This window comes from Erigeron canadensis, chromosome 5 (assembly GCF_010389155.1).
Source record: "Erigeron canadensis isolate Cc75 chromosome 5, C_canadensis_v1, whole genome shotgun sequence".
Lineage (NCBI taxonomy): Eukaryota > Viridiplantae > Streptophyta > Magnoliopsida > Asterales > Asteraceae > Erigeron > Erigeron canadensis.
Window position 1 is genome coordinate 41,597,649 of NC_057765.1, and position 16,694 is coordinate 41,614,342.

At 30.8% G+C, this 16,694-nt stretch overlaps 1 protein-coding gene across 1 annotated transcript; it reads left to right on the top strand.

Moving 5' to 3' along the window:
- The first annotated feature begins 7,607 nt into the window (after positions 1–7,607).
- Positions 7,608–12,555, top strand: LOC122600734 (GATA transcription factor 26-like). The gene is made up of 8 exons (XM_043773488.1): positions 7,608–7,861; positions 8,649–9,068; positions 9,685–10,081; positions 10,163–10,229; positions 10,794–10,897; positions 11,013–11,199; positions 11,292–11,412; positions 11,957–12,555. The coding sequence occupies exons 1-8, from the start codon at positions 7,822–7,824 to the stop codon at positions 12,265–12,267; spliced, it is 1,647 nt and encodes a 548-aa protein (XP_043629423.1). The 5' UTR covers positions 7,608–7,821; the 3' UTR covers positions 12,268–12,555.
- Positions 12,556–16,694: the final 4,139 nt, after the last annotated feature.

Below are 16,694 nucleotides of genomic sequence, written 5' to 3' on the forward strand. Positions count from 1 at the left end.
CTTGTAAGAAGAAAAGTAGCATGATATGATATCCACGATCAAACGATGCACATGGGTATGGTAGATCAAATAAGTAGTGTTTCAACAAGGGACGACTAAACAAGCCGACATGAAGAACAGGATGAAAAGTTCTACTACATATGCAGGTTGAGCCCAATCCTAGTTGAACATCAAAACTCTGATATCATTATAGTTATCGTACCTACTAATCAATACCGTGAATATTTAAAAAATGGAAAATGACTAATCCTCCTAACAAAATAGCCTAAAAATCTTCTTAACACTTTAAGAAGTTGACATGTGGTATCCACTAATTCTCTTTCCTAATCTTGTCCTCTGATTTTTCCACATGTCATAATCCAGTAGTTAGGAGGATTTTAGGCTATTTTGTTAGGAGGATTAATCATTTCCCTTAAAAAATATATGGGTGGAAAATCACTATATATAGTTCAGTCATACAATAGATCGACGTAAGAGTTAAAAGACTACTATACAATTATACAAATAATAACACTTGCATAAAGGTAACCAAAATACATACTAAGCTCTATTATGAGGTTAGTATATGTGAATGTAGTTTTATAAAACTTTTGGTTTTGATGTACACAAAAAAATTAAAGGATCGTTTAACCATAGATCGTAAATTTGAAGTTTGAGAATTTATAGGTGCAATTTGTATATTTAACTATAGATAAAGGATCGTTTGTGAAAAAGCTATAGGTGTTGTGGCTACATAGTTGATACTTGATAGATGCACCTATGCCTCATGGTTGCTCCATATTGGTTGAATCTAGAAATTGACCAATGGTCAGTGCATGCCACGTAGCCACGTGGACCCCGATCTTGAATTGTTTTCCTCAATATCAACGGCCATAATTATGCAGTTAGAAGTGTATATTTATCAACATTAAAGTCAAGAAATTCATATTTCTAAAAGAAGTCAAGAAATCAAAAAGAATTGAACAGAAAATCAGAAATTTGTTGGAAAATATAAATGAAAACAGAATTAAAGATGAACTTTGGAAAGACAGGGCTCATGAGTCATGACCCATGCCTTCCATTTCATTTTCTTAAAATCAATACTCATTCTTTTAAAATACTCCTACATTATAAAGTTATAGGTTTTTATAAATGTAAGTCCCAAGGTTATAGTTAAAATTTATTAAATAGTTATATAATTATTTAAAATTTAAAGAGTAAGTTTTTGATACTTATTTAAATATTACACTAAAATATAATTAATATGTAACATTTATTTTTTAATCCATCACAAACTCATCTTTAAACATCTCTTAACTTTTAACTGCAATCACTTATTTATCAAATATTTAAAGTCTTCTAACAAGATGCTAAGATACAAAAGAAGAAAAAAAAGGAAAACAAAAGTTACAACTAGTTATACAAAACTAGATTCATTATGAGACCATCCAAGTATCATGTTCATCTTGTCCAATTGATGTTGGTCATGATTAACATGAATTCGTAAACCCTTATAAAAAATATGTTAATAACAAAACAAAACAAAAGTCTAATCAAACATACTTCCAAATAAAAACCCATATTGAAAATAAAAATCATAATTAGAATTCAAAGCAACATTAGATATGTGGATAATTTTATCTTGTAATGTTTGTGTATTAACACTAAATCTAGTTCAATATTAAAGCGATACTTAACAGTTACTCGTATATACTTATATATCTATAACGATAAAAAAAAATTGTATAATTTTGAGGCTTAAATAATTGTTTTATTGACCTTAGAGTATTAGTAATGGTAATGTTACATTGTTACCACATCAAGGTGGTAGGGCCACATTAACACTCCATTACAACCACACAACTTCTATAATAATAACCCTAAAAACTATACCTCACAATATTGTAATAACAAATTTAAAAAAAAAAAAAACTAAATACAATACAAAATTAATCACACCACAACCACTCAATTCTTTCCAAAGTGGACATGTCATGTTGAGGTTTTCACACCACCGCTTGTAATGAACGATCTCGTTGACTTCGAGGTGGGAGCTTTCCACCTTGTCTACACAAACATCATTACAAACACTGCTAAAACAACTTTGCGAATGCATGGATATAAAACTGTAAATATGAAGCATGTATACGGTACCTAAACACATTTTAATGTATATGTCATAAATTTGTATCATTTTAACTAGTAAAATTGGGCCACACGTTGCGGGGCTTCAGCTGTCATATTAAAATAGTTGTATTATTTCAGTATAATTATGTTGAATTTGTAATCGGCTAATATAATGTCATTGATGGGTTTGTTTCAAATATATATTTATTTAAGGGCAAAGCTACATTAGGTTACATCTGCGAATTGCGTGGTTTTCACCTATTGTGATTACGTTTTGCTGTTGAGGATGTGTCGCAATATATGTTAACTAAAAACTTTAGCATATGAAATACATATATGTCTAAAGTTAAAACCACAAACGCTTATAAAAGTTTCATTAACGAATACATATATTATATATATGCATTAAACAAAAAAATATAAATGAAAAAAAAAAATTTGAATGAAAGTTTTTAATATATTAGTTAAAACAACAAATAAGAAAAGTGTGAGAGTAAGTAAGTAGTGGTACATAATGGTATGTAGTGCATAATGGTACGGGATATAACAACGAAAAAGCTGCAATATATTGGTTGGAAACTCAAAAGGAAAAAAGTGTGTAACAAACCAAAAAGTAACCGTGTTTGAAAACTCAAACGGATGCGATATGACAAAATCCGATTAGTGGTTCAGGATGTGTGGTAGACGAATAGTAACTCGTCACGTAGGCGGTTACTATTCATCAATCACCGTTAATCCTTGAAGTTGTATTAATATATTTAGTAATATTAGTTAAAAACAACAAAGGAGAAAAGTTTGAGAAAAACTAAATAGTGATACATAATGGTACATGGTACATAATGATGCGCGACATGACAATGAAAAAATTGCAACATATTTGTTGGAAAACCAAAAGGAAAAAAAGTGTGCAAAAAATCAATAAGTAACCCGTGTTTGAAAACCCGAACAGAATGCGATGTAGCAAAATCTGATTAATAGTTTAGGGTGTGTGGTGGACGAATAGTAACTCGCCACGTAGGCGGTTACTATTCATCCAAAGTTACTATTCATGTTTCAAGTTCTATTAATATATAGATATAAAATGAGGAGATATATTTTTATAAAAGATGATTACGTATATATTAAAATTGACAATTTCAATTCATTGTACCAAAATTTTACACTTAACTAATTATTTTAGATTTATATGATGCTTATAATTACACATTATTATTGTTTTGCATTTTATTAACTAATGTTGACTTAATTGATAGTCACCGTAAAATGTTCCATAAAGAGGTTTAAATCAAAGACACCTTATAGAATTTTAGAGCTTAAGTTTATATAGTTATGATACTCGCAACCCGAATCAAATTACACCATAAACAAGGCGATATTTTAGGTGACTCTTATTTGCTCGCTATCTTTAAAAGCAGAGTTGTTTATGAGGATTTATGAACTTTGGTTGGGAAAAAAATAGACCCGTAGATAAGGTGCAACAAGTTATATTATATAAAATAATTTTTAAAATGGCAATAAATGTTATATAAATAAACAATAATATACAAAATAAACAATTTAAGGATATAAAAGAAAATAAAATCTAAAACTTAAAAAGTACATAGTTTCTATTCAATCCAAATTAAATAAAAAGTTCAATTTCAAAAAAAAAAAACATAAGCATTATGTACAATGACACGTTTGCGGTAGCCGCATGTTTTTTTCTCCAATAAACGTATTTTTTTTATTCGCAAAAGGTATCTAAATGCGCTTTTTTTATGTAGGTTAATTAGTTATATCATTTGATATCTGGATAATTGTTAGGATTTGTAATAGGCTTAACCGACAATGCTTCAAAGTCAGGGTATTATTTGATCCAACTCAAAACGCTTCACAAGCTCTTATGTGCCAAGTATTGAACCATGAATCAATGATTATTGTAGTCTTATACTTATAATGCATAAATATATTATATTTATGGTTACATTATTTTGTATACATATTATGTATTTTTGACCATTTTAGTGTGAAATTGAAAATAAATTGTAAGTTATATTATACATAAATAGTATACTTTTAATGACTAGTTATATTTATAAAAAGCGAGAAGAGAATATATAATGTTGTCAGGCATTTAAGTTGGGTGAAAAACCCCTCACATGCCATTTTTTTAACTATAAAAAACATGGGGCCCAAACATTTATTCAAAATATCAAAAAATTAGTATGTGAGGGGATTTTTCACCTAAGTTGGGTGCATAACAACCCCATACTCATTTTCCCTTATAAAAAGCGGGAAGAGAATATGAGGTTGTTAGGCATTTAAGTTGGGTGAAAACCCCTCACATGCCATTTTTTAACCATAAAAAACATGGAGCCCAAACATTTATTCTAAATATTAAAAAATTAGTATGTGAAGTGTTTTTCACCTAAGTTTGGTGCATAACAACTCCATACTCACTTTTTCCTTATAAAAAAAGAGAAGAGAATATGAGGCTGTTAGGCATTTAAGTTGGGTGAAAATTTAATTACATTTTTATAAAAAATAGTTAATTTTAAAAATCGTTATTTATTTTATAATAAAAAATAGTTATTTATTTTATAAAAAATAGTGCTAGTTTATAAAAGTTTATTTTTTTTATAAAAAGTTTATTATCTTATAAAAATTATAAATGTTAATAAATTATTTATTATTTATAAATACTAATATACATATATATATATATTAGTTATTATTATATTATTTCTATTATGAATTCCATTTCATTTCACTCAATCAAACACGAACAAATTATAATTCATTCAAACATCAATTCCATCAAAACTCCAATCCATTCAGATTCCAAATCTTTTAAATTCCAATTCATTTGACTGATTCTAATTCTTTTAAAAACATTATGCGAACTAAACAACCACTTTCCTTTGAACATAAATTAAATACCTTCACCTAATATACTTATATTACCTTTAACTAAATTATTATCCCGCGTAATACGCATAAAATATATATAACTAATGACTTATTAATTTTTTATACTATCATAATTTTTTTAAAAATGATTTAAATATAATAAGATACCAATGATGTAAAACTAAATGTACATACCCAGAATTTATTATGTTATATTAAAATCCTATTACAAAATTATAATTGAATAAAAACGTATTACATTAAAATGAATATTTTAATTTTAAAAAAGGTTAAAAATTGATTTTTAATATGAAAAATGATGTAAAATTTAAAAATTATTAACTTTCATAGTTATATCATTAAATGACATTAAGTATTAATGTCTACAAATTTAAATAAGAAAGTAATAATAGTTTAATTTATTAAATTGAAACTAAACATAAAAAGGTTAAAAAAGGTATATGACATATCATCTTTTTGATCTAATGGTTATAATTAAAAGGTGAATTTTATTTAAAGATCTAAATTTCTTCATTTTGAAATGAAGGTTTATCTTTTATATATATTTAGAGGTGAAATTATTTACAATACATCCTCCAACTCTTAAAATAACTACATTATTCCTTTACATCAATAACTTTTACTTTAATAACCATACCGCTACTGTCACCCATTTTCATTATCGCCGTTGCATTATGCGAATACCATTTTAGTTAATTGAAAAACAAATATTTTTATTAACTTGATGGATTAAGTATTTCTATAAAACCCATTAGATTCTATACAAATGGACCATAGGTTGCAAACTGACAATTATTTCTTGGGATAAGTATCTTATAATGTAACAAATTTTGAATGAATGTCTATAGTAGAAAATAACTAAAGTTGTGTGTATTGTATGTAAACAACTCGAAAATAATGTTTATTGTATGTAAGAAAATGTATTCAACCAATTAAAATCAGACAAGTGACACCTCTATATGGTTGCCACGTATGTTTTCTTACATACAATAAACATTTTTTAAAGTTGTTTACATACAATACACAAAATTTTAGTTATTTCCTACTATAGACATTCGTCCAAAGTTTGTTACATTCCATGATACTTATCCCTTATTTCTTTTAGTTTCTTTTTAGATTAAGGTTTAGTTACTCTTTTACTATTCGGGTAAAACTAAACTACTCTTTTGTTTTTGTTTTGAGGGGTTAACCAAAGTAAGTTGATTTCTAAACACATCTATATCTATATCTATCTATATTATATTATAAAAAACATAATTTCTTATTTCTCTAAATGCTAGAAACTTGTCTAATATTTTCATTTATAACTCTTTAATTAAATTATACTATTAATTCTTTATCTTTCAAATTTATTTCAGTAACGCTTTAAATCAATTATTTTTACATCAATAATTTACAGCACTCGAGACCACCTCCACCACCAACAGTCGCCCCCACCACCACACCATCACCACGACGACCGTCGACGCATGGCGCATGTATTATGCTAATAAATGAAAAGTAAGTAAGGCTTGTGATATTTTATTTTTGGATCAGTGAACCTTTAAAAGACCAATATACTAAATAAAGTTTTCTATTACTATAAAAAAACCTATATTAATTATAAAATTGCTCAACACATTCTAGATCCGTCACTTTTGTATGAATTGTAGCATTGTTAATGTAAGCGTTTTAATAAAATGAGTTAATTATTGTATTTATGCCATCGATAAAAAGATCACACTCTTCAGCTACTCATATAAGTAAAACTTATAGTCATAATTAGCTTTTTTTTTATATAGTTTAAATTGTTTAATGTTGGATTTATATTAAGAAAAGATATGACATCTCTTATGGTTAATAACGTGACAAAAATAAGCATATCACACCATTTCACAGTGCAAAGAAACCAAATGTCATTGTAACAATGACAAAGACTGTATTTAATCTGTAAGTATTTCTCTTTCAAGATAACAATTTGTGTAGTAATTCTCAATAAATACAAAACCAATCCATTCCTTTTTATCAATTTGGATATGATTTTCTGGTTTTTTATAACAAACCAATAGAAAAGTCAACAATATTTCCCAATGGCATCATCTAATCTCCATTATGTATGTTTTTTAATATAAACAATTAAATATAAGTCATTATAATAATGACAGAAATATGAATATAAATATAATATAATATCCATCCATCCATTAAATAAATAAAATAAAGCAAAAAGAAAAAAAGTAAAAGAAAGCTGAAACTTCACAATTACTTAGTATGTACAACAAGAAGGAGAAGAAGTGAGGGTCATATATACATACAAAATTTACATATACATATATACACAATATATACAAACAAATTCTCTTTCTTTCTCTCTCACACTTCGCCATTTTTACCTTCCTTTTCCAACCATTTATTAGATTCCTTACAAATAAGTCTTTGCTTTTTCTTCTTCCATTATAATTTTTATTTTGTTACACAAACACAAGATATGCTTTATGATGTTCTTATTATGAAACAACAATAACACATCTAATTTTCTTTAAATTTTTGGTTTACTTTGTGTGAGTTTTTTTAATATTAAAATTATGCCTTTTTTTCTGGGTTTTTTGTTTACAGGTTTTTGTTGAAAACTATTAAATACCCAGTTGAGTTTTATGAATATATTTTCCGGGTTTTAATTTTTCTGTGGTAAAAAACTAAAAATTACCTTTCTTTACAGGGAATAGTTACTTTCTTGAAAAAGATATAATTTGGATTTTTTTAAAAATTTTTTTGTTTGTAATATTGTATATTTATTTGTAAAGAAAAACAGTTTGTTGTTCAGAGATGGGAAAGCAAGGACCTTGCTATCACTGTGGTGTTACAAGTGAGTTTATAATTTGGGAAAAATTTATAACTTTTTTTTTTAACCTATTGTTGGTGTTTTATTTAATATATAAAAATTGTAAAACTTACCTGTTAAAAGAAATTTACAATCTTTATGTTGATTATTTGTTAGTTTTTGAGAATTTTTTAAAAGTTTGTTGGAGTTTTTTTTTATCTTCAGATTGGCTTGTCAATGTTGAACACAAGAAATGGTTGAAATATGTGTTTGATTTTTCAAAATGGGATGTTTGACTTATTAAAAGTTTAACAAATTACAAAGCAGCCTCTCTTTCAATGCCTTATGGTTTAATCAATAGTTTTGTTGCTTGCTTTTACTCAATTACTTAAGTCAATCCCAAATGAATTGGCTAAATGCACTCAACCTATTTGATATCTTGCTTCATTCCTGACATTGAACAATGATTTCATTCGTATCGTTTGTGAATGCTCTTAGAACTCAATGGACCATTAAACATATCATTCACAATCTATTCTGTAACTTCTACATGTTATACAGGTTTACCTAATTTTAAACCATTCATGTGTGGCAAATGTGCATTCCTTTCCTATGAGTATGCAAAATGATTTTATTGCATTTGATGAGTTTGTCACCCTTATGTTTATTTCTAAAAAGTTTAAGATATGTCATAGATGGAAATGTTTGAAATATTTTCTAAGAATGTGTATATTATTCTTTGTTATTTTCCATTTCACTCTTGTGGTCCTGTTATGGACATAAACTGTTGATTTTGGATATGACATTTTGGGAAAATAAAATGTGGCTGCAGGCACTCCTCTATGGCGAAACGGGCCTCCAGACAAGCCTGTTTTATGCAATGCGTGTGGATCACGTTGGAGAACCAAAGGATCACTTGTGAACTACACTCCTCTTCATGCTCGAGCGGAGAATGATGATTTTGTGGATCATCGAGTCTCTAGAGTGAAGACCATATCCATTAAGAACAAAGAAGCAAAAGTACTAAAAAGGAAACAGAATTATGACAATGTAGTAGGCGGCAACACTAGCATTATATTCGGCGGTGGTAGTATTGGTGCTGGTAGTGGGCTGGCATATGAATACCATAACCAGGGTGGTTTTCGCAAAGGGTTTGATGAGGATACTAGCAATAGGTCGAGTTCTGGCTCTGCTATATCTAATTCTGATGGCTATATGCAGTTTGGCAGTGCAGATGCTAGTGATTTAACAGGTTTGTTTCTAACAAACCTGCAAAAATTGATCTTGTGGCTAAATAACATTGCAAAAGTTGTTTCATTGAAACTAAACATCAGATTATCACTTGATCAAATTGATGAATAGTTGGGTAAATTTACATGTAGCTCAATAATTGGCGGGTGATTAGAATTGTGATTTAAAAGTGATGATCTGCGTAGTGCATTGTCTCAGGTGATTAGTTTTGAGGATACACCTAGGTGCGAGTCCCACTTCCCACATTTATGGGGGTGGATTAGTAGGGGTTTTTTCAAGAGTTCGGGTTCCATATCAGGTATTCGTGTAATGTAAGAGTATGAGTATAATAGTATGTCGTTCAAAAATAAAAAACACATGCCAGCCCATTCTGTTTCAGATGATTCATCTACTTTTGACTATTCCATATCACACAAGCACCTTCAAAACCCATTGCCAAATACCCTCAAGTATTCTTAAAGCAATTCCATACTTGTTTTTAAACCTGATTCTTTTGACTAGATAATCTAAATTTAGAATAATAGGCACTTTTTTTTTCTCTTCCAAACATTCAAATTTGATAACTGTGACTTGAAAACAACAATAGAATTAAGAAATGTTGTAATGTTCCCTTTCAGGTCCAGCCCAATCATCTGTTGTGTGGGATACTATGGTACCTTCTAGAAAAAGGACATGTGTTAATCGGCTTAAGCAATCTCCCGTCGAAAAGCTTACTAGAGATTTGCATACCATCTTACATGAACAACGGTCTTATTTTTCTGGATCATCTGAGGAAGATTTGATTTTTGAAAGTGATACTCCAATGGTTTCGGTTGAGATAGGACATGGGAGTGTACTTATGCGCCATCCAAACTCAACGACTCGAGAAGAGGAATCTGAAGCGAGTTCTCTTTCTGTTGATACAAAAAATGAGGCTTATTCACGATTGACCACCCATCCTGTATATAATGCCAACAAGGGTGGAAACTTCTCGAGCCGGCCCAAAAAGCCCATGAATCAAGAACATGTGAACAGGTATATAATTGTTTTGATCTTCTGGACAATTTGAGCTTTCATTCTATCAGTGAACTAAGATACTTTTGTTGCTATTTACAGAGATAATGACGAGAAATTACAGATCCTCATGAATCATAACTCTCCACTATGCAGCATAGATTTAAAAGTAAGTTCTGTTCTTCCTTTGTTGAAACTTGTTTGATACATCTCTTAGGAATTGAGTTAACATTTGAGTGTTGGTTTATAGTGGATGTTCATTTCGAAAGAGAGAATGTGATATTGAATGAACAATGCCACATTGGTAACAGTGTTTGGATGTGCTTCTGCTTTTATTGTAGTTGCACTAGTCAAATAATCAGATGTTTGAATGCTTTACAAATTCTGATCATTTGAGCCTTTGAGGGAATACATAGATAAGGGGCAACAAAAAAAATTACATTTATGTGAAGTAGAGAGTTTTTAAAGTTTAACTAGAATCTTTCAGGTTTAAAAGTGGGGATACTAAGTAATTCTGTTTTACCCTCAGATACTCAGTTTTGTTGCGGCCGATGTCTAACTGATCATTTGAAACAATCAAAAGCATAATTAATTCAGCCAAACATTTGAAACTGATAATACGACTTCACGTTTGAGATAATCGGATAATCATTTCCAAAACAAGTGTATATACTGCCACTAATAAGCTTACATTGGAAATGTACTACTTAGAAGTCAATTAAATATTTTGCAGGATGTTATCAACTTCGAGGAGTTTAAAAGACATTTGACAAATGATGAACAACAACAACTGTTCAAGTATTTAACTGTGGATGACACTGTTCAAGTCCCCGATAGGTTTGCATCTTATCTTGTAATGCTTATATTATCATAGCTACTCTATAGACACAAGTTAAGGTTATTTGCTTAAAACACTAGCATTATACTTAAGTGTCTATTCTAAAATCTACAGTCTCAAAGGCCTGTTTGATAGCCCTCAGTTTAAGGAGAATTTATCCTCCTTCCAGAAACTTCTTGGTGAAGGGGTTTTTGATCTTTCATTACCAATGGTGAAACATGAAGGCTGCAGAACATTGAAGAAGCTTGCTCTTTGTAGTGCTAAAAAATCCGATTGGGTGGAGAAACATAATATGCTCCAGGTTTGAGTTAGAACAAAAATTATATAACAAGTATTATAAAAGTGGAGGCTTTCAAAGGAAGTACACTAATTTTATGTTAGTTTCTCATTTAGAGTACAAAGTGTAACGATGATAGCAGTGGGCAGGAAATTGGTGGAGTATGTAATGCCGTGACACCTGGTCATTCAGTAAATGTAAAGAGGTCCTTAGATGCCCAATTTCAACCATATCCAGGTTGGTGCAGTGTATTTTAAACTTAATTATTCGTTGCTTTGTTAATTTAACATAAGGAGGTTGAATTCTTTTCTTAACCACACTATATGTATATGTCTGCGAGTATTATTGGTATCTATCATCTTAGTTACACAGCTATGTTGATGTTATGTAAGTGTTGATCTATTTAGTTTCTCAGCACTATATTAAAAGCACATGGCATTTCTCAAAATAATGAAATAAGCTAATCTTTCAAGAGGAGCCATCCGTTTTACAAATTTTCCTTTTAGCAATCAATGAAAAAAATAAAAATATTTAGAACTAAATCCCAATGTGAAAGCTCTTGATGGCGTCCATTCCATCCATTTTTACCATTTTCTTTGAATTAGTTCTTCGTTTTATGGTTTTCATCTTCATTTATTCTTTTACCGAGTAATTAGGACCCATTCTCATACATAAACTAGAGCCATACAAGAATATGTTGAATTGTGAAATCAAATCTTGCTTATATCCTTGACTTGTTCCTGTATTTCGCATTTACTTATGGAGCCTTTGGATCTTGCAGGACCAAAGGGTGCAATGAATTGCCCCAAGAGAACATCAATGAAGGCGAGCTATGAACACAAGGAGCTTATGGACAATGACGGCCCTGGATTCAGCCCAAGGAGCCTGTTCTCCTTACCACCTGATCATAGCTCCCTAATGCTCGGTTCATTGAGATATGCAGATGAACATTGTGATCAAGATCTTCTGCTAGATGTTCCGTCACACTCAACTTTCCCTCAGGCAGAACTACTCATACCACCTTCAAGTTTTGCAGCAGCCCAAGCAAGCACTAGCAGTAGCTCGATATATCAAAAATTTGCAGGACCTTGACAAAGTAGTTGAAATCTCTAGGGCGATGTAGGTGACTTTTCTACTACGATGACCGTATCCCATAGCATTGTAATTAAACTTTGTAGCCGCTGTGTACTTAATAACTTGCTACCGTGGCTTTGTTGGTTACATTTGCACACGATTTTATGGTTTGGGTTCTCATTGTATTTTAGATCCCCCAAACATTTAGTCTGCAAACTACTGTCTGATGACTGATGGTTTTTCTTTTTGGTTCTTTTTTGTATGTGATGACAAAATATAGAATTAAAAAAGCTTAAAAATGCAAAAGGTGGTAATCCCTAGAGATCTTTTATGCAGCTTGTAGGTTACTTAACCCCATATGGCCTTGATTCTAATCCCACATGTGCTTTTGGAAATTAGGCTTGGTTAGGACCAATTGTGTTGTCTTTTTTATGAAAAATATATATAAATTAAGTTGAGTGTGTGGTAAGGATTTAATAGTGGTGTTGGGATGCCTTTTGGAAGCTGTAAGCCTGTAATGTCTGTTTGTTGTATGCTTTTTGTATTTTTCTAGTGTTTAGGTTATGCCTAAGTATTGTGGAGTTGTTATGCTAACTTTGTTTTCCATTGATTGGCATATGCACCTCATTTTATTGCTCATTCTCTCCAAGAACATCATTGCACGTCATTTATATTGTCCTCCAAAACATCCTTGTCAAATACGAACGATAATCTCGACTAGTTTGATTCTGCCCTCAAGTTCATATTCCTTCTTTTGACAATAAAGACACACAACCTTCCTAGAGCGTGATATGGGGGAGATATCATATGTAGACAGTCACATCCTTAACCAGATTTGGGTTACATAAGAGGCCGTATCAATCTTGTGAAATAGTATTTTTTTAATCAAAGACGACCTTGATTAAAATCTCAGGCTTCTCACATATGATCATCAACGATATGTATTAATAATTATTCGGTAATAACCATTACATTTTAATCTTATAATAAAAGTAAGGGAGAAAGATGTCACATTAAAATGTTTCGACTATGTGGGAAGCATGTGAATTAGGTTTAAATGCTAGTGCTATCTTAGCTGATTGATTGTGATGAGATCTTTTCCTACAACCATACATGTGTGATAATAAAAGGGTAAAAAAAGCACAAAAGGCATTCATTTTTGTGTAATTTCTATCATATCCAAGCCAATGAAATGGACAACTTTACATAAGAGATAGTTTTTATAGGCACATATGAAACAATATGGCTAAACATAGCCATATATATATGGCAAAAAATTAGAGAAATTGATATGGTGTTCTTATTTTAATATTGTCTCACCATCATGATGTCAATTCATTGCATAGTGTTATATAGTATTTAACTCTATCTCTTGCATCTCTACATGAAAGATGCATATCTGATTTTTGATAGCAGGGACCACTTGACTGGTCTGGGTTCATGGATGCAACACTTTGTGTTCAAGGGCTATCAACCCACTTTGAATGGTTCCCCTAAAGACCCTATAAATTGACATTTATAAGTACCCTAAAGCCTAAAGGGTTTGGACATATACCAAAAAGGATGCCACTAGTTTTTGAATGCTACGAGCCGATAAAATTACCATTTTTATGCTATAAGACCAATAAGCTTAGTAGTTCATATATGAAAATAAAGTGGAAAGGTTCATTCTATCACCCAAATGACTACGAAATCAATATCAAGCATTTCTTGTACGCAAACGAGTACATGATATGTCTTTCCATCCATGTCGATGTCAGAGAAATATCAACGATTTTTTTTTTTTATGTTCCTTCCGTATTTGTTCTGTGAAGATTTCTTATCATATCAGATAAATAAAATGTATATGATTATACATCAAAAGTTCTCTATAACAAAAAGACATTTATAAAAAGGTTCACCTATGATAGGCAGGTAAAGTAAAGTTAGACAAGAAAAGTTTTCCCACTTCTAAACAATTGAGAAAATAAGCAACTTATCTCATATTTAAATACCTTTATATCATAAAATCAATTCACCATAGATCAATTAAAACCATACTAAAACCTCAAGAGGTAGTGAAGCTGACAACATCAGTTAGGTGTTTTTGTGATAGAGCGAACTAACTGGATTCGGGTTACTTGGTGTCAACGCCTCTTATAGTAGGTGATGTCTATTTTCCAAAACGGAGGGTCACGGATTTGGATGAGTGGATTTAGTTATAGTTATCATAAATAAAACAAAAATCCACAAGCACAAATATAAGAAATTGAAATTATAAGCAAAATCTTTTCATGGAGTTTCAGGAGTGGTTAGTAATTTATCTACTTCTATTCTGTCGAAACTCAATAATGCTAAAAACTTACCTAAAAACTATAACTTTTTTTTTTTTAATCTAAATGTTGTGTAAAAACAAATACAAAGATGAATAAATACTACCTGCGAAAAGATATCCCAAGTTCTTGATATATAAGGATCGTCACAGCCGCCATCACCTTATGTCAACAGTTTCCAATATGCAAGCTCCATTAATAAACCAAAAATATCAATATATTCAGTCATTCAGATCATAATCCGAGATATGATAAGAACCTTTAAGTCTAGTTGCACTTTTTTTTATAAAAAATGGAAGTCCATGTGTCCTATTTCTCTCACATACCTGAACTTATTGACAATTTGTTCTATCAGACATTTTCACAAACACCTTCTGTATATGTATACTAAAATAAACAAAACCAATAACCCCGTTTCAAAGTCATCTGTTACCCCAATTCCAGAGTTCGATCTCGTTAAATCAAAATCAACACATCCCATATGACCCGCTTTTGAAATGGAAGATTTATTCGAATCCATGATTTTTACCCGCCACATGATCGTAATCATCATCGCCCACCACCGGCAGACAAGCTATTGTGACCTCGATTAGATGTAGTCGGTGAATAAAATCGGTCTGCGGCGTTCTCTGTTTCCGATTTGCTGGGTATTTTTAAAGACCAAAATTCCCGCCAAATAATCGTTGGTTTGTGGCCTTGTATAGATAAAGATACTTTCCCGCCTTTTTTTTGTAAGTAGGACACCAGTTTATTTTCAGTTACCCCCCTTTTATTTGTCAATATGTTACATATGCATCCTAAGTTACGTAAACTGTCTATATATTTGGGTTATTCTACTTAAACTTATACATACAAGTAAAACTAATTGGTTAGTTACACATATTACCAAAAAACTGACATATGATAAGATGAATGACTAAATTTGATAAAGGTTTTATAGAATCATAGCTTTTCTCTTTCGCTGTTTTTTAGAGAGAAAATTTTTAGTGATTGATCAAGTCATTTATCATCGTTATATATGTAGATATTTTTATAAAATTGCAAATTTATCACATATATCTTTTTTCTTAAATAATCTTGTTCCTGTTAAATTATTTTCATTAAATATATCTACAAAGGTATGAATAGTCTTTTTACTTTGATAAATAGATTCATCATAGTCGTTTTCCTAAAATATACAAAAATGTCGTTATGACTTTCACGTTTACTCTATGGTGGGCATTATGGAAAGGGAAGTGATTTTTCTACTACAACTTTCACTTCTCTTAAACTAAGAGGAGTAACCCGTTCCCACCCTCTTTTTTCGTGCGGAACGCCCGATCTCGGTCCCGGGGGCGTTCCGGTCCCTTAACTCTCGTGCCCCTTCCGAATTCGAACGCGAGGCTCCAACGTTTGTTTTTGTCATTTTGCCTGCGCAGCATTTGGATGTATGTGGCATGTGGGTCTTCTGAGTGCCTCGAAGAAGTAGAAAAACATATTTAATTTTTTTTTTTAAATCATGTATATATATCATTTACAAATTAATAAATAATAAAAGGAATGCCCCTAGAGGCAGTCTTCCACCCCAAGGGAATGGGAGGGATGCCCCTTATGATTAGTAGTGGACACTTGTCAAGTAAGGAGTGGAAGAGGGACATTCACTTAACTCTCCACACCTCTTAGTCTTACTACAAATAATGTATCATGAGTTTTGTACCCTTAACTTAGACAGAAGAAATTTATAATTTTTTTATTCATTCGCTTTCACACGATTGTTTTATGGAAAATAATCCATGAAAAAGTAACATTTTTATTCAAAATTCTTAATCTATAAAACCTATTTAGTTTTCATCTATTAAAAGTTTTATTTCTAAAATTTTTTTCAGCAAAGATAATACTGTTAGATTTTAACATCAAAGCTCTGTTAAGTGTCACGTCAGTTTGCCACGTCATTATAAAAGTTGACGTGAACATACGCTAGCTTTTATTTGCAACACTAAAATAAGTAATATCTGATCAATAGCATAAATATGTTGTCATTGTCATCACGAAATTTAAGTAACGACCACTTCCAACCGGCTGAGAATATGTGCTACCTTGATAGTAGGGCTGAGCATGGGTCGGTTTGGGTCGGTTTTGACCCAAAACCGAAAC